At 39.4% G+C, this 25,828-nt stretch overlaps 1 protein-coding gene across 2 annotated transcripts in view; it reads left to right on the forward strand.

Annotated features, from left to right (window-relative positions):
* The window catches only part of LOC101720849 (signal-regulatory protein beta-1), a 69,774-nt gene that overhangs the window by 12,986 nt on the left and 30,960 nt on the right, over positions 1 to 25,828 (forward strand). For both annotated transcript variants that reach the window (XR_015441997.1, XM_013070852.3), the window contains exon 2: positions 14,003 to 14,359. Coding sequence is in view for 1 of the 2 variants with exons in the window: in XM_013070852.3 (XP_012926306.1) it covers positions 14,003 to 14,359 (357 nt within the window). In the remaining variant the exon portion in view is untranslated. The remainder of the gene's footprint in view (positions 1 to 14,002; positions 14,360 to 25,828) is intronic.

The following is a 25,828-nucleotide window of genomic DNA, read 5'->3' on the forward strand; positions in this document are numbered from 1 at the left end:
GGGCCCACAATTAATTATTATATTTGAGTCAGAAAACATTGGATATTGCACTCTAAAGATCTAACAGAGACAAATACACTCCTCATTGGCTAGCAACACAGACAAAATGTATGTTAACAGTTCTGAAGACTTGTGTTTTAACTTACCAACAAATTTAAATCAACCCATTTGTCAGAAATCTACTTATGTTAAAATTTTAGTCATAGGAAAAAGGAACATACTAATACAACTGTATCAGATTCAACAGACAGTTAAATCCAAATTATATGTAGAGCAAACTGAAACAAGTTGAAATCATCTGATCATACAGCTAAATTATAAGATCTATATAAACCTTCATTCAAATTTTAAAAAACTTTTTTTCACATTTTTTGTGTTTAGTTATGAACAGTCTGAGAGATTTTGATGTCTACTGTCCAGCTAGGACTGGTTAAAACAACCATCCTCCAAGAAACCTTGAATAATTTGTTATCATAGTAAAGGCAGCAGAAAAGAACCAAATTGAAAGAAAGCCAGAAACCTCCAGTCAGGCAAAACAAAACAAAAATATTTTAATTTAAGCACACTTCTTTAGAGAAATTTCTATTCAGCTAAATTTACCCATTTTTATTGCACTTTGTTTTATGAGGTTTAGTTTTTTTCAGTTTATTTTATTTTTCTTAAATTCTTTTATTGGTACACTTTAGGTATACAATACATTTACATTTATATTTGGTTGCTTGTATCTGTACATGATGTATCTTGGTTCTCATTTTTTCCCCATTACCTGTGCGCCCTTCACCCCTAACCCTTCCCTATTTACATACGTTTCCATTTTTTTTTCTTTTCTCATAATTTTTCCTTTCCATTCTTTCCTTTCCCCTTCCCCTCCCACCACCCCCACCCCTATGGACCTTTTCCTATTGCAAGGTATCAATTTTTAGTTATTAATCCTTTTAGTTCTTATTTACACTCTCAGTTTCTCACACTAGAGAAACCATTTGGTATTTACACATATGTGTCTTATTTATTTCACTTAAGAGTATGGCCTCAATATGCATCCATTTAGCTATAAATGAATCTAGTTTTTCATTCTTTATGGCTGAGTAGTACTCCATTTTATTTTTTAAAACCACATCTTCTTTATCCAGTTTCCAGTTGATGGGCACTTGGGCTGCTTCCAAGCTTGAGCTATTACAAACTGTGCTGCAATAAACATGGGTACACATATATCTCTGCGGTATGATTGTTTTAATTCTTTTGGGAAGATACCCATCAGGGGAATAGCTGGGTCAATTGGGACCTCTAGCCCTAGTTTTTTGAGGTATCTCCACACTGATTTCCATAGTGGTTGCACCACTATGCACTCCCACCAACAATGGACAAGGGTTCCTTTCTCTCCACACCACTGCCAGCATTTGTTATTGGTTAATTTCTTGATAGCAGCCAATCTTTCTGGGGTGAGGTGGAATTTCAGTGTTGTTTTCATCTGCATCTCTCAAATGACCAATGATGTTGAACATTTTTTCATATGTTCATATCAAAATAAATTTGCTGCTTTTACTTCTTTGTCTGAGAAATGTCTGCTCATTTCAGATGCCCATTTTGAATTGGGTCTTTGAATTTGGGAGGTCTTAGTATTTTCAGTTCTTTATATATTCTAGATAGTAGCCCTTTGTCTGAGGTACAGCTGCTAAAAATTTTTTCCCATATTGTAGGTTGTCTGTTAGTTCTGTTGGTGGTTTCTATTGCAGTGCGAAAGCTTTTCAATAAGATGAAATCCCAGTTGTTGATTCTTTCTGCTAGTTCCCATGCTACTGAAGTCCTGTTCATAAAGTCTTTTCCTATTCCAGTATCTTCAAGAGTTCTACCTAACTTATCTCCAGCAAGATTAGTGTTTCTGTCTTAATATTTAGATTTTTAATCCACTTAGATCTCAGTTTAGTGCATGGTGATAGATATGGGTCTAGTTTTAATCTCTGACAGGTTGAAATCTAATTTTTCCTACACCATTTATTGAATAGGCTATCTTTCCTCCAAGGAGGGTGGTTGGTTCCTTTCTCAAAGATGGGGTGGCTGAGTATGTCTGAAGTTGTTTTTGCATCTTCTAATCTATTCCACTGATCATCAGGTCTGTTTCTTTGCCAGTACCATGCTGTTTTTATCACAGTAGCTTTGTAGTAGAGCTTCAAGATGGGTATTGTGATACCCCCAGCCATGTCTCTGTTGCCCAGAATTGCTTTTGCTATTCTAGGTCTCTTCTGGTTCCAAATGAATTTTTGGATTGTTTTCTCTAGCTCTGTGAAGTATATTGTTGGAATTTCAGTTGGCATTGCATTAAATCTATATAGCAGTTTTGGAAGTATGGCCATTTTCACTATATTGATTCTTCCTACTCAGGAAGAAGGGATGTCTTTCCATTTTCTTATAACCGCCTTGATCTCCTTTTTGAGGGTGCTGTAGTTTTCAGTGTAGAGGTCTTTTGCTTCCTTTGCTAGATTGATTCCTAGATATTTCATTTTTTTGGATGCTATTGTAAAAGGAATTGTTTCCCTAATTTCTCTCTCAAGGAGTCTGCTATTTGTGTATAAGAAGGCTATTGTTTTTTAAGTGTTGACCTTATACCCATCTACTCTACTGAATCTGTCAATTAAGTCCAGAAATCTTTTGGTAGAGTTTTTTGGGTCTTCTATGTAAAGTATCATATCATCAGCAAATAATGACAGTTTAACTTCTTCCTTTCCTGTCTTTATTCCTTTTATTTTTTTCTCTTTTCTAATTGCTGTGACTAATCTTTCCAGAACTCTATTGAACAGGGGTGGTGATAGTGGGCATCCTTGTCGTGTTCCTGAACTTAGTGTGAAAGTTTTCAGTTTTTGACCATTTAGTATGATGTTGGCTGTTGGTTTTTCATAGATAGCCTTAATCAGATTGAGATAAATCCCTTCTATTCCAATTTTCTGTAGCATTTTTATCATGAATGGGTGTTGGATTTTGTCGAATACCTTTTCTACATCTATTGAGATGATCATATGGTTTTGTCCTTGACTCTGTTAATATAGTGCATTACATTTATTGATTTACTTATGTTGAACCATCCCTGGGATAAATCTGACTTGTTAAGGGTGTATGATCTTCTTGATGACCCTCTGTATTCTGTTTGCCAGCATCTTGTTGAGGATTTTTGCATCTATCTTCATTAAGAAGATTGGTCTGTATTTCTCTTTTTGAGTTGGGTCTTTCCCTGGTTTTGGAATCAAAGTAACACTTGCTTCCAGAAATGAATTTGGAAGCCTTCTTCCCTTTCAATTTCCTTGATGAGTTTAAAGAGTAATGGCATTAGTTTTTCTTTAAATGTCTTCTAGAATTCAGCAGTGAAGCATCAGGACCTGGGCTTTTCTTCATTGGTAAATTTTTATTACATTTTCAATTTCACTCATTGTAATTTGGGTGTTCAGAATTTCTATATCTTCTTCATTTAACTTTGGCAATTCATATGTATCTAGGAATCCATTCATTTCTTCTGTGTTTTCCATTTTATTAGAGTACAGGTTCTCAAAGTAGGTATTGATGATCCTCTGGATTTCTGCTGGTTCTGTTGTAACTTCCCCTTTTGCGTTCTTAATTGCATGGATTTGAGTCTTTTCTTTCCTTTTTTGATAAGGTTGGCTAAAGGTTTATAGATTTTATTTATTCTTTCAAAAAACCAACTCTTTGATTCATTGATTTTTTTGTATCATTATCTTAGCCTCCATTGCATTGATTTCTGCTCAGATCTTTATAATTTCCTCTCTTATCTGGGTTTTGGGTTTGTTATTCTCTTCTTTTTCTAGGAGTTTGAGGTTCTGCATTACATTATTTATCTGAGTTCTCTCTGTTTCCCTAATATTGGCATTCACTGCTATGAATTTCCCATGCAGAACTGCTTTCATTGTGTCCCATAGATTCCTAAATGTTGTACTAGCATCATCATTTACTTGTAGAAATTGTCTAATTTCTTCTTTAATTTTCTCTGTGACCCATTGGTTGTTCAGAAGGGTGCTATTCAATTTCCAGGTGTTTGTGGGAGTTTTGCAGTTCCTCAAGTTATTGATCTCCAATTTTATTGCACTGTGGTCTGATAATATATAGGGGGTAATTTCAGTTCTTTTACATTGACTTAGACATGTCCTGTGAGCTAGCATATGGTCTATTTTGGAGAATGACCTGTGCGAAGCTGAAAAGAATGTATATTCTGATTTAGTGGAGTGGAACACTCTGTAAATATCTATTAAGTCCATTTGTTCAATAGCTTGGTTCAGTTCTAGAATTTCGTTGTTAATTTTTTGTCTAGATCATCTGTCTATTTGCAATAGTGGGGTATTGAGGTCCTCCACTACAACTGTATTAGTGCTTATTTGGTTTTTCATGTCCATTAATATTTGTTTTGTATAGTTGGGGGCATTCATATTTGTTGCATATATATTTAGGATTGTCATCTCTTCCTCTTGGATTGTTCCCTTCCAAGGATGTAGTGACCATCTTTGTCTCTCTTAATTAGTTTTGGTTTGAAATCTACTTTGTCTGCAAATAACATTGCTATCCCTGCTGTTTTCTTGGTTCCTGTTGTGTGGAGAGCCATTTTCCATCCTTTTCCTTTCAGTCTATGAATTTCCTTTTGAGTTAGGTGAGTTTCTTGTATACAGCATATTGCTGGATTTTGCTTCTTAATCCATTCTGTCAGTCTATTTCTTTTCTTTGGTGAATTGAGGCCATTAACATTGATAGTTATAATTTATAGATATTGACTCATCCTTGTCATGATGTTTTACTGTTGTTGGCTCTTATTTCTTTTCTCCCCTTTCCCTTTAGTTTCTTACCTTGCCTGGTGGCTTCCCTCTGTTGAGCCTCATGGAGTTGTGACCTTCATTGCCTTTTTCTAGGATATTGCTTAGAATTGTTTGGAGTGCTGGTTTGGTGTTCATGAAATTTCTCAGGTGTTCTTTGTCATGGAAGTATCTAATTTCTCCGTCAATTTTGAAAGTTAATTTTGCAGGGTACAACAGTGTTTGTTGGAAGTTATTTTCTTTTAGGACTTGAAATACTTCACTCCAGGCTCTCCTTGATTTGAGGGTTTGTGTTGAGAAGTCTTGGATGATTCTGATGGGCTTTCCTTTGTAGGTGATTTGTTTCTTCTCTCTAGCTGCCTGTAGGATTTTGTTCTTCTGATGGCTTTCTAAGATCTTGACTATTATATGTCTAAGTGTAGATTTTTTTGATCATGGCTGGGTGGAGTTCTATATGCCTCACTTACCTGTATGTCTAATTTTCCTCCTCTGCTGGGAAAGTTTTCTACTATTACTTCTGTGAACAGTTTTTTTTATGTCAATTGTACTTTCTCTTGTTTTTTCATGGACTCCTATCAGTCTTATGGTATTCTTCTTTGCATCATCTAGCAGCTGTTCAATTGATTTCTCATGGTCCCTTACTATTTTTGAGAAATCTCCGTTTTCATGATCCTTAAGTGCAATCCTGTCTTCTATATCTGATATTCTATCTTCAGATTCTTTTAATCTGCTCTGCATGCTTTCAATGGAGTTTTTAATCTCCTGAATATCTGTTAGAATCTGTTTCATGGTTTCCATTTCTTTCTTATGCTGGGCATTCATGGCTTTCATCATGTTTTGGAGTTTATTTTTTTTTTTTATCAGTTTCTGTCCTAGAGCCTCTAATCATGTCTTTCACTCTGCTCACCATCTTTGTAGTTATCTGGGAGATTATTTCTGCTTTGAATTTTTCTAGAGCCTCATTCATCTGTTTTGTTACTTCCTGTGCTATCAGTTCAGGGTGTCCAGGTGGTTGATTATCAGACTTTTGCACCTCATTTCCCCCAGAAATTGCCTTTTGTGCGGTGGAAGTCTGGGTTTGTGACTTGCTTAAATGCCTTCTCATTTTTGTTTTTGGTACTGTCCCTGGTTTAATTCCTGGGTTGATATTATGAAGTTGTTTATTGTAAATATCTTTGTTGGTCTATTTAAAACCCTTATGGAATGATTGCTTCTCAGAGGTGTCTTCCAGATATAGCTGGTCTTTAGGTTTTGAGTCTCTAATGACTCAGAGGCTATCTCATTTTCATTATACCAGGAAGGAAAACTGTTTAGATCAATCACAACATCTTAGCCCAATCATACAATCAGCAACACCATAGCATCAAATACCTCTTAAAAAATGACAATTAGTGGTAGTTATTAGTCTATCACCTTTAAAAAATAAAGGGCCTTCTTCAATGTGTGTCTGTGCTGTCACAATAGACAACATTGGCAGCAGTGTGCAGTTATAAGTCAATGAGTCACAGTAAGCTAGTCCCAGACCCATGAGATTCAGGCAGATTTTTGGTTGCAAGTCCCAAGTTGAGCTCCCTGTCCTCCTTCAGGGTTGCACTCTGCAAGTTTCTACTGCAGATTTCAGCTGCTTTTCCCCTGAAGAAAGTCCAGTTTCTGATGGGAACTGATAATCCCTCCAACTTACCAATCATGGTGGTCTGGTGTGCCTCTATTGCAGAGATTCCCTACACTTTTCCAGTGGGCTCATTTTCATCAGGGAGTCTGAGACAGGCACCCTCTCTGTTCTTCACTTCTGGAGCTCAGGACAATGACTTTTGTCCCCCTGTGCCTCTGCAGTGTGTAACCAAGTAGCTGCACAGCCAAAAGGCCAGAGGTCGGCGGGGGGGGTGAGTATTGTTGGAGGTGCCCATGTGGCCCAGCCATCAGTGGTGGGCGTGCCTGGGGCTGGGGGGGGGGGGTCCTCCTCACCCTGTCCTGGTGGCTGGTGTAGTTCAGTTGTTTATATATTGTAGGGGTTTTTTTGTATGTTTGTGTTTGTTTTTTGGTACTGGAGATTGAACTCAGGACCTTGCGCTTGTGAGGGAGGCACCAGAACCACTGAGCTAAATCCCCAGCCCCAAAATATTGTAAGTATTAATCCTCTGTTGAAGAGTAGCTGTCAAAAATTTTCTCTGACTTGTCTCTTCATTTTATTAGTTGTTTCCTTTGCCAAACAGAAGCTTTTTAATTTGATGTACTCCCTTTTTTTTTTTTTTTATGTTAGTTCCTGTGCTTTGAGAATCTTATTCAGGGAGTCTTTGCCTATACCTATGACTTAAAGGTTTCCCCTGGGTTGCTTCCACCTGGTTTCATTGTTATTGGTTTTTTTTACCTAAATCTTTGATTCACATTGATTGATTTTAGTACAGGATGAGATATAAGAATATAATTTCAATTTTCTGCTTGTGACTCTCCAGTCTTCCTAGAACTCTTTGTTAAAGAGATTGTCTTTTCTCGAGCATACATTTTGGCTTCTTTGTCAAAAATCAGGTAACTATGTGTGCTTGGGTTTGTTTCTGTGTCTTTTATTCTGTTCCATTGGTCTACATGTCTGTTCTTGTGTCAGCATCATGTTGTTTTTATTACTATGCTGGTACAGTATAGCTTAAAGTTGTTCTGGGTTACATTGGCTCTTCTGGGTTGTTTCTGATTCCAAATGAAACCTAGAATTGTTTTTTCTAGGTTTGTGAAAATTGCTGTATTTTAATAAGGATTATATTTAAACATTGGAATAAGAAAAGACTTTATGAACAAAACTTTAGTAGTATGGGAACTAGCACAGAGAATCAACAATTAGAATCTCATCCTATTAAAAATCTTCTGCACTGTGAGAGAAAACACCAACAGAGCTAAGAGACAACCTACAGTGTGGGAAAAATTTTTTACTAGCTGTTCCTCAGAAAAAGGACTACTATCTAGAATATATAATGAACTTTTAAAAATCAGACCTCCCAAATTTAAAGACCCAGCCCAAAAATGGGCATCCAAAATGAACAGGAATTTCTCAGACAAAGAAGTAAAAGTAGCAAATAAACATATGAAAAAATGTTCAACATCACTGGTCATTTGAGAGATGCAAATGAAAACAATGTTGAGATTCCACCTCACCCCAGAAAGAATGGTTGCTATCATGAAATCAACCAATAACAAATGCTGCTGGGGCTGTGAGGGAAAAAGAACCCTTCTCCATTGTTGATGGGAGTGCAAGCTGGTGCAACCACTATGCAAATCAGTATGGAGATACCTCAAAGAACTAGGATTGGAAGTTCTGTTTGACCCAGCCATTCCCCTGCTGGGTATCTTCCCCCCAAAATTAAAAGAATCATACCTCAGTGATATATGTGCACCCATGTTTATAGAGGCACAGTTTGTAATAGCTAAAACTTGGAAACAGCCCAACTGCCCATCAACTGGAAACTGGATAAAGAAGATATGGGTTTTTTTTAATAAAATGGAGTACTACTCATCCATAAAGAATGAGGTCCAAAGGGGTAAGGGAAGTGAGAGGGAAGGGGAAAGGAAAGAAGGGAAAGGAAAAATTGTGAGAAAAGGAAAAAATGGAAACAAAGTCTTTGTAAATAGGGAAGGGTGGAGGGGGTGAAGGGAGCACAGGGAATGTGGAAAAATAAGAACCAAGGTACATCATGTACAGGTACAAGCACCCAATGATAAATGTAATCATATTGTATACCTAAAATGTACCAATAAAAGAATTTAAGCAAAAAAAAAAAAGAATGACAAACTAGAAACATTTATAGCTAAGTGGATGCACATTAAGGCTATACTATTAAGTGAAATAAATAGGATGGACATGTGTAAATACTGAATAGTTTCTCTGGTATGAGAAACTGAAAGTGTAAATAAGAATCAAAATGTATAATGGATAATTTGAAACAAGAAAAGGTCTAAAAGGTAGGAGGAAGTAGGACGGGTAAGGGAAAGGAAAGAAGGGAAAGGAAAAAATGTGAGAAAATGAAAAAAATGGAAACAAAGTCTTTGTAAATAGGGAGGGGTGGAAGTGTTGAAGGGAGGGCAGGGGGATGGGAAAAATAAGAACCAAGATATATCATGTAAAGGTACAAATTCCCAGTGATTGATGTCATCATATTGTACACCTAAAATGTACCAATAAACTTAATTTAAAAAAAAAAAAAGGATGCTTTTTCAGTTTCTTTTTATTTTCTTTTTTTTTTTTTGTCTTTTCATTTTCTAATGTCCTCAATTTCTTTCTTTAGAGTTCTGTAATTTTAATTATAGAGGCTGTTCACTTCCTTGATTAGTCAGTTCCTAGCTATTTAATTTTTTGAAGCTACTATGAATGGAATTATTTTCCTGATTTCATTCTCAGTGTGTTCATTACAGGTATATAAAATCACAGTTGCTTTTGCATCTTGTTGAAAAGGACCTTGATTTTGTGTTTTTCTGGCTGTTTTGATTCAAATAGGCCCCATTTTAGATGATCGATGCTCTATCCTACAGTACAATCTATGGTTAATAACTCCCAGGACAGTGTGCATGCTCCTGTGATCCCCAGCACTTATGGGATGAGATTACGATTACACATTAATTTTAAAAACAGATTAATACCTGTAGGAAAAAGAGAATCTCATTAGGAGTTTATTTGCTGGCAAAAATTCTAAAAAGACTTGTTTAAGAAAACCTTTATTTCACTCAATTTTATCAGTTATCTGGGGCCTTTCGGGGCCATGAAAGTTCTACAATGGCTTCTATCAAGAAATCAACAAAGTCTATTCTAAAAAAGTGCAAATTAGGTCTTTGTCACTGAAGGGAATAAGGAATGCTTCTGCAAGATCTTTATTGAGACCATAGAACACATGGCACTTGTAGTTCTGACATATACTGAGTGTCTGTGAGGGAAGAGATTTCCAAAGGCTTTATTTTACCTTTTATGGGCTGTTCTCAAGTAAAGAAAGTCACAATACTTTCTATGGGAACATTTGTTGACCAGGGCACCCAGTGTCAAGACAACTCCCTGTTGTTTGCATAAGTATGTTATTCCTTAAGTCCCATCACTTATAAGGGATTCTGGTTGGGGAATGGAAAGGAGCAGCATCCCACTGAGCACCATGCTTTATGATGTTAGCAGCACAATTCCTATAGTCCATAATCTCCCATTACTACTCATTCAGTTAATCTTCAGGAGCTTTTCACTGAACTTCTTTTTTGTGTGTTTTTTTTACATGTTTTTTCCCATTAAGTTTATTGGTACATTTTCGGTATAAAATACAGTTACATACATCATTGGGATCTTGTACCTTTACATGATGTATCTTGGTTCTTTTTTTTCCCCATTCCCCTGCCCTCCCTTCACCGCCTCCACCCTTCCCTATTTGCAAAGATCTTGTTTCCATTTTTTTCCTCTTCTCATATTTTTTCTTTTCCCTTTTTTCCTTTTCCCTACCCCTCCCACTTCCCCTGCACCTTTAGACCTTTTCTTCCTGTTACATAATATCAATTATACATTTTTTAAATTACAATATCAAGATCTAGGAGATATTACCACAGATTTTACAGAATTGAAAAGGATAGAGAAAGCATATTTCAAAAATCTGTTTTGAAATAAATTTGACAACTTCTAAGAAGTACCTTGGAAGACAAATTAATGAAACTGACTCTGGAGGAAATTTAAAATTTGAATAGCACCTATTAAAGAAAGTATATTCCTAGCTTGAAAATCTACCTATATGACAACAGCAGGCTCATATACATTTTAACTGATAAATTATATCAAACAATTAAAGCAGAAAAAAGAAGGAACACTTTTCCCCTCATTTTAGGAACTCAACATTGTGTTAATCCTAAAACTGGATAAAGATAATAGAAGACAACAGTATGAACAGAGATAGAAATTTGTTTAACAAAACAAGCTATTAGAAGTCAGATCTGGCAGGATGTAGAAAGTGGTTTTGTTATAGGGATGGCAGTGTTGGTTCAGCGTTGGAAGATCCATCCCCAAAAGTCATCATTTTAACAGAGGAAAGGCAAAAGCCATATGATCCTGTCACTAGTTGGAGAAAAAGTATTGGACTAAATTCTACAGCTGTTCATGGTAAAAGCTATCAGGAGACTAGAAGTAGAACAGAACCTTCTCAACAGATTAAAAACATGTACTCCATACTTCCAGCAAAAATGCCTTATATGAATGGAGAAGATACAATATTTTCTACTTAAGGTGGGGGACAAGGGCAGATATGCTTACTCTTTATCTGTCCATTAAACTTTGAAACCTAGGCCCCACCAAAATAGTCTGGCAATAAAATGACACAATTAGGATAGGATTGGCAAGGTAGAAGCAAAATCTTTACCTGTAGATGAAATGATCATTTACAGAGAAAATACTAAGAAATCTCTAGGAGCCCCTAGAATTTGTATTTGAATTTAGCAGGATTAGAAAACACAAGGTATATATAAAAATTCAGGTCTGTGTATACTTGCTATAAATGAAGAATTGGATATTGAAATTTAAAAGTTATGTAGGAGTACAAAGGACCTAGGAAAGTTAAAAAAAACAGTTTTGGAAGACATTTAGTTCCTAATTTTAAAACTTCTTCTAAAGCTACAGTAATCAAGGCAGTGTTGGTGTAAGGAAAGATATATAGATCATTTGAATAAGACAGAGAATCTAGAAATTGAACCACACATATGTGGTCCACCAAGTTTTGAAAGATTATTTAACATTAGCATTTTAAAGAATATAAACTCAATTCAAGAGCTGAGGAAGAGATAGTGTTTTCAGCAAACGGCACTAGAACACCTGGTATCCCTATATAAAAAATTAACCTCAACCCTTTATTTCCATACATGAAAATAACTTGAAGGGATCTGTGAACTGAAATATGAAATCCTAAAAGTATAAAACTTTAAGAAGAAATTATAAGGGAAAATGTTTATGAATTCAGGGTAGGAAAGAACTACCTAGGATACAAAAGACATGATGTATAAAAGAAAAAAATTGATAAATTGATACATTCCATCAAAATTTAGAACTTTAAATGATATCATTAAAATGAAAAAGAAGTCCTTAAACAGACCATATTTACAATGCATATAACCTATGACCAGAATATATAAAGAATTCTTAGAGCTCATTAGTAGAAAATGCGATTAAAAAGTAGACATAAGAAGATGATAAATAGCCAGTATAGCACAAGGAAAGGTGTGCAAATCTAGCATCAAAAAAATACTAATCAGTACAATAACAAGACTGAATTACACACTCATTAGGGAGATGAAGTTAAAAGTTTTAAAAGCCTTGTTGGGATGACTTTTCTTTTTGTTGGATTTTCCCCCTTTGTGTTTAATTTGTCACACCTGATGGATTCATTCTGCTGCATTTTCTAGGGCTGTGATCCTCATTGTTTTTTCCTAGGGTATTGTCTAAAATTTTTTGGAGTGGCAGTTTGGTATTCATGAAGTTCCTGAGATGCTCTTTATCATGAAAGTATCTTATTTCTCCATCAAGTTTGAAAGATAGTTTTGCAGGGTACATCAATCTGGGTTGGAGGCTGTTTTTCTTTAGGGCTTGAAATACATCACTTCAAGCTCTTCTTGCCTAAAGGGTTTGCATTGAGAAGTCTGCTGTGATTCTTATGGGCTTTCCTTTGTATGTGATTTGTTTCTTTTCTCTCATTGCTTGTAGAATTTTGTTCTTCTGTTGGATTTCTGGAATCCTAACTATTATATGCCTACGTGTAGATTTCTTTTGAGTCCAGGTGGTTGAGTATCAGATTGTTCCATCTCCTTTCCCTTTGGGGTTGCTGTAGATGATCCAGAAGTGTGCTTTTGAGGCTTGTTTACATGTCTTCTCATTTCCGTGGGGGGTGGTTCTGGCGCCTGCATGGCTCACCTTCTCTGCTCTAGGAGCTTGGGATGGTGGTTGGGGAGCTTCCTTCCGGGTTCTGGGACTGGCTCAGCTTCTCTGCTCTAGGATCTTGGGATGGCGGCGGGTAGTTTCCTTCTGGGTTCTGGGACTGGCTCACCTTCTCTGCCCTAGGAGCTTGGGATGGCAGCGGGGGAGCTTCCTTCCAGGTTCTGGGACTGGCTCAGCTTCTCTGCTCTTGGAGCATGGGATGGTGGTGGGGGAGCTTCCTGCTGGGTTCTCTGAACTAACTTTTTGAAGAGGTGACCTCTTCTGATACCTGGCGTCCTGAAGGGAATATGAATAAGAAATTCAGCTCTTCCTACAAGTGAAATATCACACAGGACCCATGAATGGCTCCACCTTGTCCTGATGAGGCCCTAGTAATTGTGCTGAGTTTGTGGGGTAGGTCAGGGGTTAGAAGAGCTGTAATTCATACAAAGCCCAGTAGGTGGTTTTTTTCCCTCAGAAACTGGGGTGCAAATTATGGTCATCATGAGTGGTCTAGAAACTTCTAAAAGAATGAAAGAGGTTGCCAAACCTTCTACAGTAAAGAAATTTATTTTCTATGACACCTGGATTGTTGCTCAATGACACTAAATTTGAGCTTTTGATGTCCAGCTCCATGAAATGATAATTTTGTCATTTTAAGCAAATAAGTGTTCAGTAATTTGTCACAGAAGCACACATGGTAAGGTTAGTATAATGTGATTTCACTATGAGCAAAAAGTCCTAGGGGTTTAAAGCAATGTTTCACTTCTTATTAAGCTACATATTATTGTGTATTGAGAGTTCTGTGTACCATTGTCTTTCAGGTTGACAGAACAAAGCCCATCCTGAACATCTCTGTGTAACAGGGAAGCTGACCCATAGATTCCTATAGTTGAATGCATGTCCCACTGATGATACCTCCACCTCTGCTCAGAGCTCAGTGATCTAAATGAGTCTTCTGACTCCACCCTATGCCATATCCCGTGCACTATGTGGCCAGAATGTGAAGCTTAACAAATATTTGATGAAGCATATGACTTGGCATGAGACTTTCAGAGGTCACCTGCACTCAAATCTATACTCTACCATGTTATTCAATCTCTCTGTGCCTCAGTTTCCTCATTGGTATTAGAGTATTGAAGTGCAGTTGGTGTGAGGATCAAAGGTGATAACAAATGCAATGTACTGAGCTGCAGTATACACTCATGGTGTGAAATTCTATGTTAATAACCTTGAGAAAGCACACAGGACCTGTGAGGATGAATAGTAACTTCTCTGTGTCTCCCTCCAGGAGCAGCCACAGAGAAGAATCTGCAGGTGATTCAGCCTGAGAAGCCAGTGTTGGTTGCTGCCAGAGAGACAGCCACTCTGCACTGCACTGTGACCTCTCTGCTCCCTGTGGGTCCCATCAAATGGTTCAGGGGGCAAGGACAATGCCGTGAGCTAATCTACAATTACCAGAGAGGCCATTTTTCCAGAATCACAAATCTTTCAGACACCACAAAGAGAGACACCATGGACTTTTCCATCCGCATCAGTAACATCACTCCAGCAGACGCTGGCACCTACTACTGTGTGAAGTTCGAGAAAACCAGCTCTGGGGACACAGAGTTTCAGTCTGGAGGAGGCACTGAGTTGTCTGTGTGTAGTGAGTACAGTGTGAGCCTCTCTCAACACTAATGTGTGACAATAGATCAAGAATAATCCCATCCAGGGCCAGGGATTTAGCTCAGTGGTTCTGCCACCTGCCCCGAAAGCACAAGGTCCTAAGTTCAATCCCCAGTACAAAAAAAAAAAAAGAATAATCCCACCCATTCTTTGAGCAATAGCTAAAAAATCAGAAGGGACAGTGTATGCTCATGTTCATGATCCACTGTCACCTCTTCCACAGGTCAAGGATGCTGAGGCCAACAAAGGCCATGATATTTGTTCAAGGCTTCATAGCTCATAAATGGGGATTACCCTCCAACCTGTCTGTTCTACAGTCCTTGTCTTTTCCACTCTGCCCCAGCCCTTTATCTCCACAGATGAGGGCTCTGATATTTTGAGTGTCCTGCCCAGTCACAGGGCCAGATCTTGCCTACTCCTCCCAGAGAGTGCTTCTCTTTGGTGGACATCTTCTCTTTATGCAACAGCACTAAGAACCTGCTATGTGCCAGTCTGCTCTCTGGATGCCATGGAAAAAGCAGGGAACTCCCCAGGCTGAAGCTCTTCTCCCACCAAGTTTGTGCTCACATATTTTCCACCAGGACCAGGCTATCCATGGCAGGGAGGGGCCAGGGCATGGTTTTCATAGTTCCTCCTCAGAAATAGCAGTAAGAGGCTTTCTTTCAGACTAAGGCTCCCTGTGGAATCTGATACCCTGGTTGAAGGAGCTCCCAAGAGATCGAGCCTTTGCCCAAAGTGACTGTAAAATTACTTGTGTATCAGGGACCAGATCTACAGGTACTGAAAGCTCTGAACAGAGCTGGGTTAGTCAGCCAGGAACTGCCCCCATGTGAGTGGTATAGATGCTCCACAGCTGATGCAGCAAAATTGTTCAGTGTCATGGTTTATATCTATATGTTCCCTGAGACACTCATACACTCAGAAGTAGGGCTTTTGAAAGATGATTAAATTGTGGGGATAGTATAGCTGATTTGCTGTTAAGAGCTGGGGTCTGGTCAGGAGAGGTGGGTGACTTGGGGGTATGACCTGGAAAGGCATATCTCCCTCCCCAGATCCCTCCTTCACTCTTTACTTTCTGGCTACCATGATGTGAGCAATTTTTCCTCCACCATGCCCCTCTCCCATGCTGTTTCTTCTTTGGAACTGGCAAACCATAGACTGAAACAGGAGCCAAAATACATCTTTCCTCTTCTAAATTGTGTTTCAGGTATTGTGAACCAGCAACAGGAAAGTAAGTAAAACAGATTTTGGTACAAGAGAAATCAGGTTGTTATTGTGACCGTTACCTGACCATGTGGCTCAGAAGACTTTGGAACTAGTTTGTGGAGGAATTTGGAAAGATTTGGTGGTGTCAGCTAGAGAAACACTAGAATACTGTGAACCAAGATTGATGGGAGATTCTGGTTGAAACTCCAAAAATCAGAACATGACAGAAGTGCAGACTGTAAAAACCAAGCCCAGGAGGTTTCAGTTGGGAATAAGGAATCCATTAGCAGTTGGACTCAAGACTGTGTGTTTTGCTTTGGCAAAAAACCCCTCTACATTTGGCTCCTGTCCTGACATTTTTCAGGAGACTAAGATTAAGGGCAGTGTACTAATTAATCTGATAGAGGAAATTTCAAGGCAACTCAGTGTTCAGGCCATAGCATAAGTACTGCTGCTTTTTTTGAGATTTTCACAGAGAAAGAGTTTTGAGCAAAAGGCCCATTTGAAAAGTTTTGAATTTTACCAGAGTTGGCTCCTGTAAAATTGGGGCCTGTGAAGTTTGGGCTAATGAGAGCTTGATTGCTGAAAAGATGTTTATTAAAAAGAAGCCAAGTACTTTGCATCAGAATAATAGGAAAGATGCCTTGGTGGCATCACAAGAATCAGCAAGATCCCTCCCTTCACAGGTACAAGGGTGTAAAACTGTCAAGCTTTCATTTGAGAAGAGAGTTCCAGGGCATCCTGCTCCAGAAGGGCCACCTGGGACATTGATTCTCTGGAATTTGGTTCACAGTGCTCAGGTACTCAGAGGCCTCTGAAGCCATGATTCAAAGGGGCCTGGCTACTACTCAAGCTGGTAGCAGACGTTGGTGTCATCCATGTGGTGCTGCTTTTACAGGTATGCAGAATGCAAGAGTTGTGGGATCAAGGAGGCTTTCACCCAGATTTCAGAAGAAGGCCTGGGAAGCCAAATTGTGTTCCCCTGAGATGGCAGTGAATATAACTGTGAGAGTGAAGCCAAAAGTGCAATGGAGACCCCAGGAAGTTGGAAAAATCAAAAAATATGCAACATCTTAGGAAAATTGCAATCAGTGAGTAAAACTACCCCAAGATAGAAGCTTGCTACAGCAACCAATGCTGTAGGTGCAGGGCCACATAAGCACCTTCCAAAGGGCTGGACACAGAGCTACAGGAGTTAATAGTTGCCATTCTGGTTTTCAGTCTTGCTTTGGTCCCATTGGTTTCTATCACTTATTTCTTCCTTTTGGAATGAGAATGTTTGCCCTGTGCCATTGTACATTAGCATCCTTTAACTTTTCTTTTTGATTTTTACAATACTTCACAGCTAGAAAGAGTTTGCTTTGAGTCCCAGAGGAGATTTTTGACTTGGACTTTTCAACAATGCTGGAATTATTAAGACTTTAACAACACTTAGAGATGGACTAAATATATTTTGCACAAAATGATGTGCACATGGGGCAGGGGTAGAACATTATTGTTTAGATCAGAATGTCCATCCAAGAGCCTCATGCATTCAAAGACAGGGCTTCTAGAAGGTGACTGAACTATGGGGGTTCTATAGCTGACTTGCCCTTAGGAAGTGGGCTTGGTTAGAGGTGCATCACTGGAGTTGTGACCTGGAAGGACATACCTCCCTCCTTGGCTCCTCCCTTCTCTTGCTGCTTTCTGACCGCCATAATATGAGTAGCTTTCCTCAATCCAGGTTCTTCTGCAATACCTTTCTGTGTGTAAGTCTGCCAAACATGACTCAAACATATGAACTGTAAGCCAAAATAAACCTCTCCTCTTTTAAGTTTCAGTTGTCAGGTAATTCATCTCAGCAATGAGGAAAGTAGCTAGGACACTGTGAGTTTACCACTTGAGGCCCAAGATTTTCTTTTAAAATGTTGAGTCTGGCATTCTTGGCACATGAAGAAACTATAAGCCCCCCAGTTCAATGCCACTTACTGATGAGAGCCCAAGACTCAGACAAGCCTAGGGATGTGCTGACATTCACATGGCTAGTTAGTGCCAAGATAGGGATAAGAACCCAGATCTGAGTCCATGCCAGTCTCCTTTCTACCACAGCATTAGACACTGTCTTCATAGAAGAGTCAAATACACAGTTGGTACTTGTGCTCAGTTCCTTAAACCAAATCACTGAGCAGGGAGCCAGCACGTATGCACTTCATCATTTTCCCCCAGGTTCAGGATACCTCTCACATTCAGACCTAAAGCCCATTTGTGATAGAACAATATCTCCCAAATGTCAACAACATCTGTGTTCCATATCTCCATTGTTTAAATATGTTTAAATAAGGCTAAGCTTGTTTAAGCACAGCCTTAGTAAGACCTTGGGTTGGGAGTGTCGGGGTGACTACTGCCATCAGGAACACAGTGGTCAGGACAGTAGAGTCCAGAGTCCCATTCTCTATAGCCACCTCCCAGCTTGGTCCCTTCCTGGCTTGTCCTGCACACAGTGGTCCTTGGCATCTTCACTTGTCCATGATACATACGACATGGCATAGTCTGAAAAAATGAAATCAGATGAAGCATTTAGAACAGCCCAGGCTTGTAGAAAATGCCCCATATATGTTAGCTGCATCAAGCTGAGGCCAGGTGATCTAAGACAGTTGCTTTTCCTGTCCAGACCTAAAGTGGCAATGGGGTTTGGGGGGGGGGGGGTCAGTGGTTCTCAACATGGCTGCTCATTGGAATCTCTTGAAAAATTGTGAAAAATTCCCAAACCCTAGCTCTAAACTAGAAATTCTGCTTTAATTTGTCTGGTTATCTGAATTTTCTAATTACCCCAGATGATTGCAATATACATCCAGGGCTGACAAGCCCTGATATAGTGGTCTTGATATCAATGAGGAAAGGTTGGGGTCCATAAGGTGGTGTTTTATGGACCTAGGATATGAGAACTCCTTTTAAGGGTGTGAGTGCTTCAGAATAGCTGTGTCAGACATAGCTACCTGGACCCAAGTGGTGGGGCAAGGATACCTGTGCTGGAGCAGGTCCCAGGACTTCAGAGGGGCAACCCAGACAGAGGCCTGCTCAGACCCCAAGTACACTGTGATAGCTGCCATCTTACACATGTCTACAACTGAAAAAGTGCAGGAGCTCAGCAAATTCTCACTCTTCAGCACAGAACCCTCCCTTCCTCAACAATCCAAAATGTCACTGCAGAATCTGTCCTTCCTCCTTCCCAAAGCTTCGAGCTCTGTGGAAATAGCTCCTCTGAAGGAAGTGCCTCAAATCCTGTGTTTTGAAGGCCTCTTAGTCAACCCTTTCCTCAGGAGATTGTTATGAAAACAGGGAGAATAAGAATTTGCTGACTTCTACTCATTTTTCTTTTGGGTTTTCCTGGCAGCTACAGGGACAGGATTGAGACTTTCCTGGTGTAATTTCAGAACTAGCAATGGCCAGGTGTCATGAAAACACTCAAAGATGTTATTTACTAATCACCTACTATATACCAGGCACTGTGTTCTGCATCTCTCCTCATGCATCTTCCCAGGTTGGATTTTTATCCACTTGTTAAATAAGGAGACACTGAGGCTCAGAACATATAGAACAAATACTAAGGTAAGCAGTCTGTTCAAAAAAACATGAGTTCCATCCTTTACCCCATGCCCCCATCCTGCTGCCTTTGGCCAGCCCTGCAGCTATCTGAGTCTTTTCCCATTCAGGGTCTCATACTTGGATTCCATCACTAATGGGAAAATTAAAGATCTGAAGGGATCCAGGGTATCAGGCTAGTGTTAGGATGCCCAGGAACTCCTGATAAAAGGTAACTGATTACAGCCCCTATCCCATAGGGATGTCAAGGTTGCTGGTTTTGATGTGACTTCTTCAAGTGACATCCTTCTTATTATGCCCTTGAATGTTTGCTGAATGCTACTCAGCAAGATAAACAATTATAAATGAAAATATGTATGAGACTTGCTGCCTGGAGACTCTGATAGAAGATGCTGGTTACTAATTACCAATTTGGAGATGTTCTTATGTTTGTGTTCTTGTGTTTTAAGACTACGGAAAGTATATGGCTGCTCAGTTGCCCTGTGTCTGTGTTTCTTGTAATTAATTTGTGATTAAGAAATTAACCACATCTTGCTGGGGATTTAGCTCCGTGGTTCTGCCACCTGCCTTGCAAGCACAAGGACCCCAGTTCGATCACCTGTACCAAAAAAAAAAAAGGGAAATTAGCCACCTCTTTCTCTGCTCTCAGTGATCTTTGTTTCAAGCTCAGACTGATCCAAGGAATGTTCCAGATTCAGAAAAACTCTCTAGTTTCTTCCATTCAAATTCAAAACACAGGTTATAGACCTACTGATGTATTTGTGGAAAGAAGGAAAAATAAGAGTCTCATGGAAGACACCGAACCAGCCCACTGCAGACAAGCAGGTCTGTGCGAGCCCTACCGAGGTCCAGAGTCACACAGAACACTCTGAATCAGCCTGCTGCAGACAGGCAGGTTTGCGCACATCCTACCAAGGTCCCAAGTCGTGCAGAAGATGCTGAACCAGGCTGCTGCCAACAGGCAGGTCTGCACATGCCCTACTGAGGTCCTAAGTCACACTGAAGATGCCAAATTGCCCACTGCAGACAGGCAGGTCTGCATATGACCTACCAAGGTCCTGAGCCATGCAGAACATACTGAATCTGCCTGCAGCAGACAGGCATGTCTGCGAATGCCCTACCGAGGACCCAAGTCATGTGGAAGATATCAAATCAGCCCACTGCAGACAGGCAGGTCTGTGCATGCACTACGGAGGTCCCAAGTTGTGCAGAACATGCCAAATCAGCCCATGCCCTGGCAAAAATCCACTGGATCCCCCCCACTCCTCTGTACAGCTGCCTGGTTCCACACTACAAAGACGCAGAGGACACCAGACCACCAGACCATGGTACTGAGTCCCACTGCTCCTGGCCCAGAGGTAGGGGCTTCTAAGCCACCATCCCACTGCTCCTGGCCCAGAGGAAGGGGCTTCCAGGCCACCATCCCTCCCACTGCTCCTGGCCAAGAGGTAGGGGCTTCTTAGCTGCCATCCCACTGCTCCTGGACCAAAGGAAGGGGCTTCCTGCCCACCATTCTTCCTGTTGTTCCCAGGACACAGGAAAGGGCTTCTGGGCTACCATCCCTACTGCTGCCCCCGGCCCCGGTTCCATGTCTCCCAGCTCAGAGGAGGTAATCCGTGCAGAAGCCAACAGTCCCCCCCAAGTCGAAATAAGAAAACATGTAAATAAGTCTCAAAACCAGACTTCCAGATCACCTACAGCAACCCCAAAGGGAAATGAGATGGAACACTCTGATACTCAACCACCTGGACCCACTGAACTGGCAACAAAAGGGGATCTGGAAAAAATGAAATCAGAAATAATTTCTCAGATAACAGGAGAAATTGTGCCCTTAGTGCAAGACATGATTAATAAATCTAGAGAGGAGCTCAGGAACATGATGGAATCCCAACATAGGAAACAAATGGAATCCATAAAACAGATGCAAACAGATTTCCAGGAGATGAAAAACTCCACTGAAAGTCTACACAGCAGAATGAGCCACTGTGAGGACAGAATTTCAGATATAGAAGATAAGATTGCAATTAGTGACCAGGAAAAGAAAAATTGCTTCAAAATTATAAGGGAACATGAGAAATCAATCCAGCAGCTGCTAGATGATGCAAAGAAGAATAACATAAGACTGATTAGAGTCAATGAAGAAACAGGAGAGAGTGCAGATGACATAAAAGATCTCTTCACAGAAATAATGGCAGAAAACTTCCCAAGCAGGGGAAAAGAGCTTGACATACAGATAAGTGAGGCATATAGCACTCCAAATAGCCTTGATCAAAAAAAATCTACACATAGGCATATAATTGTTAAGATTGCAGAAACTCAACAGAAGAACAAAGTTCTATAAGCACTTAGAGAAAAGCAACAAATCACATACAAAGGAAAGCCCATCAGAATCACAGCAGACTTCTCAACACAAACCATCAAGGCAAGAAGAGCTTGGAGTGACATATTTCAAGCCCTAAAAGAAAACAGCCTCCAACCCAGATTGGTGTACCCTGCAAAACTATCTTTCAAAATGGATGGAGAAATAAGATACTTTCATGACAAAGAGCACCTTAGGAACTTCGTGAATACCAAACCAGCACTCCAAAGAATTTAACACAATATCCCAGGAATAGACATTGAGGATCACAACCCCAGGAAGCAAAGCAGGATGAACCCATCTGACATGACTAGAAATTAAATGTAAACGGGGAGAATCCAACAAAAAGAAAAAGTCATGGCAATGACAAGTCAATAATTTTCAGTTATAACCATCAACATTAATGGTCTCAACTCACCAATCAAAAGAAATAGACTGGCAGAATGGGTCAAGAAGTAAAATCCAACAATATGCTGCATACAAGCCACACACTTAATTCAAAAGGAAACTCATAGACTGAAAGTTAAAGGGTAGAAAACAATACTCCATGTGACAGGAACCCCAAAAAAAGCAGGAGTAGCTATCCTCTTTGCAGATCAAGTAGATTTCAAACCAACACTGATGAAGAGAGACAAAGAAGGACGCTACATCCTTGTAAAAGGAACAATCCAAGAGGAAGAGATGACAATCATAAATATCTATGCACCAAACACTAGTGCACCCAACAATATGAAACAAATATTAACAGCCATGAAAAGTGATATATGCACTAATATAATTGTAGTGGGGGACCTCAACACCCCACTGTCACAAATAGATAGATCAACTAGACAAAAAATAAGTAATGAAATACTAGAACTCAATCGAACTCTTGAACAAATGAACTTAACAGATGTTTACAGAGTCTTCCACCCCACAAAATGAGAATACACATTCTTCTCAACAGCACATGAGTCATTCTCCAAAATAGACCACATACTCACACATAGAACATGTTTAAGTAATTGCAAAGGAATTGAAGTTATCCCTTGTATGTTATCAGACCATAGTGTGATGAAATTGGAGATCCATAGCAAAAGAAACTGGAAACATTTCATAAACACATGGAAATTGAACAACACACTTCTGAATAATCAATGGGTGACAGAGGAAATTAAAGAAGAAATCAGACAGTTCTTTCAATTAAATGACAATGACAATACAACATATCGGAATCTATGGGACACAATGAAAGCAGTCTTATGAGGGAAATTCACAGCAGTGAATATGCATATTAGGAAAGCAGAATGAGCCCAATTAAACAACCTGATGCTGCACCTCAAGCTTCTACAAAAAGGAGAACAGGACAACCCCAGAGCTCATACAAGGGAGGAAATTATAAAGATCAGAGCAGAAATCAATGCAATGGAGGCTAAGAGAACCATACAAAAAATCAATGAAACCAAGAGTTAGTTCTTCAAAGGAATCAACAAAATTGATAAACCTTTAGCCAACCTTGTCGGAAAAAGGAAAGAAGAGGCCCAAATCCATGCAGTTAGGAATGAAAAGGGTGAAATTACAACAGACCCAGCAGAAAGCCAGAGGATCATCAATACCTACTTCCAGAACCTATATGCCAATAAGATGGACAACACAGAAGAAATGGACAGAATTCTAGGTACATATGAATTACCAAAGTTGAACGAAGAAGACCTAAAAATTCTGAACAAACCAATATCAACCAATGAAAGTGAAAATGTAATTAAAACCTTATCAACTAACAAAATCCCAGGCCCTGATGGCTTCACTGCTGAATTCTACAAGACATTTAGAGAGGAACTGCTGCCACTACTGTTTAAACTCTTCAATGAAATTGAAAGGGAAGCAATACTCCCAAATTCATTCCTGGAAACAAGCATCACCTTGATCCCCAAAGCAGAGAAAGACCCAACCAAAAAAGAGAACTATAGGCCAATCTCACTAATGAACATAGATGCAAAAATCCTTAATAAGATACTGGCAGACAGAATGCAGCAGATCATCAAGAAGATCATACACCCTGATCAAGTGGGATTCATCCCAGGGATGCAGGGATGGTTCAATATATGAAAATCAATCAATGTAATACACTATATCAATAGAGCCAAGGACAAAAACCATATGATTATCTCCATAGACGCAGAAAAAACATTTGACAAAATCCAACATGCATTTATGATAAACACCCTACAAAACATTGGAATAGATGGTCTCTACCTCAAACTGATAGAAGCCATCCATGAAAAACCAACAGCCAATATCATACAAAATGGTCAAAAACTGAAAACCTTCACACTCAAGCCAGGAACAAGACAAGGATGTCCACTATCACCACTCTTGTTTAATATAGTTCTGGAAACATAAGCCAAGGCAATTAGACAAGAGAAAGAAATAAAAGGAATCAAGATAGGTAATGAAGAAGTCAAATTGTCATTATTTGCAAATGACATGATACTCTATATAGAAGACCCCAAGAACTCCACCAAAAGTCTTCTAGACTTAATAACCAAATTCAGTCAAGTAGCTGGTAACAAGGTTAACACACGAAAATCAGTAGCTTTCCTCTACAGGAATGACAGACTCACTGAGAGAGAAATAGGGCACATAATTCCTTTCACTATAGCATCCAAAAAACTGAAATACCTAGGAATCAACCTAATGAAAGAAATCAAAGACTTCTTCTCTGAAAACTATGCCACTCTGAAAATAGAGATTGAAGATGATATCAGAAACTGGACAGACACCCCCTGCTCCTGGGTAGGAAAGATTAATATAGTGAAAATGGCCATACTTCCAAAACTGCTATATAGATTTAATGCAATTCCAATTGAGATCCCAGCAGCATACTTCATGGACCTTGAGAAAACAATCCAAAAATTCATTTGGAACAAGAAGAGACCCAGAATAGCAAAAGCAATTCTAGGTAACAGAGACATGGCAGGGGGTATCACAATCCCCAACCTGCAACTGTACTACAAAGCTACTGTGATAAAAACAGCATGGTACTGGCAAAGAAACAGATTTGAGGACCAGTGGAACAGATTAGGAGATGCAGAAACAATGCCAGACACAGTCAGCCATCTCATCTTTGATAAAGGAGCCAAACACTCTCACTGGAGGAAAGATAGCCTCTTTAATAAATGGTGCTGGAAAAATTGGCCTTCAACTTGCCAAAGATTAAAACTAGACCTGTATCTCTCACCATGCACTAAACTAAAATCAAAATGGATTAAAGATCTAAATATTAAAATAGAAACTCTGAACCAGTTGGAACAGAGGTTAGGTAGAACCCTTGAAGACATCAGTGTAGGAAAAGATTTTATGAACAAAACCTCAGTTGCCCATGAACTAGCATAAACAATCAACAAATGGGATCTCTTCTTATTAAAAGGCTTCTGCACAGAAAGGAAGCCACCAGCAGTGTGAAGAGACAACCCACAATGTGGGAAAAAATCTTCACCTGCTCTTCCTCAGACAAAGGTCTACTATCTCCAATCTATAAAGAACTTCAAAAGATCAGACCTCCCAAATTTAAAGACCCAATCCGAAAATGGGCATCTGAAATGAACAGACATTTCTCAGACAAAGATGTAGAAATAGCAAATAAATACATGAAAAAATGCTCGACATCACTGGTCATTTGAGAGATGCAAATGAAAATAATGCTGAGATTCCACTTCACTCCAGAAAGAATGGCTGCTATGATGAAATCAACCAATAACAAATGCTGGCAGGGCTGTGGGAAAAGAGGAACCCTGCTCCACTGCTGGTGGGAGTGTAGACTGATGCAACCACTGTGGAAATCAGTATGGAGATGCCTCAAAGAACTAGGACTGGAAGTCCCATTTGACCCTGTTATTCCACTGCTGGGGATCTTCCCCAAAGAATTAAAAGAATCATACCACAGTGATATATGTGCACCCATGTTCATAGCAGCACAGTTTGTAATAGCTAAAACTTGGAAACAGCCCAAATGCCCATCAACTGGAGACTGGATAAAGAAAATGTGCTTTTTTTATAAAATGGAGTACTACTCAGCCATAAAAAATGAGAAATTAGAGACATTTATAGCTAAGTGGATGCACATTGAGGCGATACTCTGTAAGTGAAATAAATAGGACACACATGTATAAATACCAAATAGTTTCTCTGGTGTGAGAAGCTGAATGTGTAAATAAGGACTAAAATATATAATAGGTAATGTGAAATAGGAAGAAAAGGGGCAAAGAGGAAGAAAGTGGGAGGGCTAGGGGAAAGGAAAGAAGGGAATGGGATTAATATGAG

Source organism: Heterocephalus glaber, unplaced genomic scaffold, assembly GCF_053883595.1.
Source record: "Heterocephalus glaber isolate CG9 unplaced genomic scaffold, H.glaber_assembly_v1.0 deba00001532, whole genome shotgun sequence".
Lineage (NCBI taxonomy): Eukaryota > Metazoa > Chordata > Mammalia > Rodentia > Bathyergidae > Heterocephalus > Heterocephalus glaber.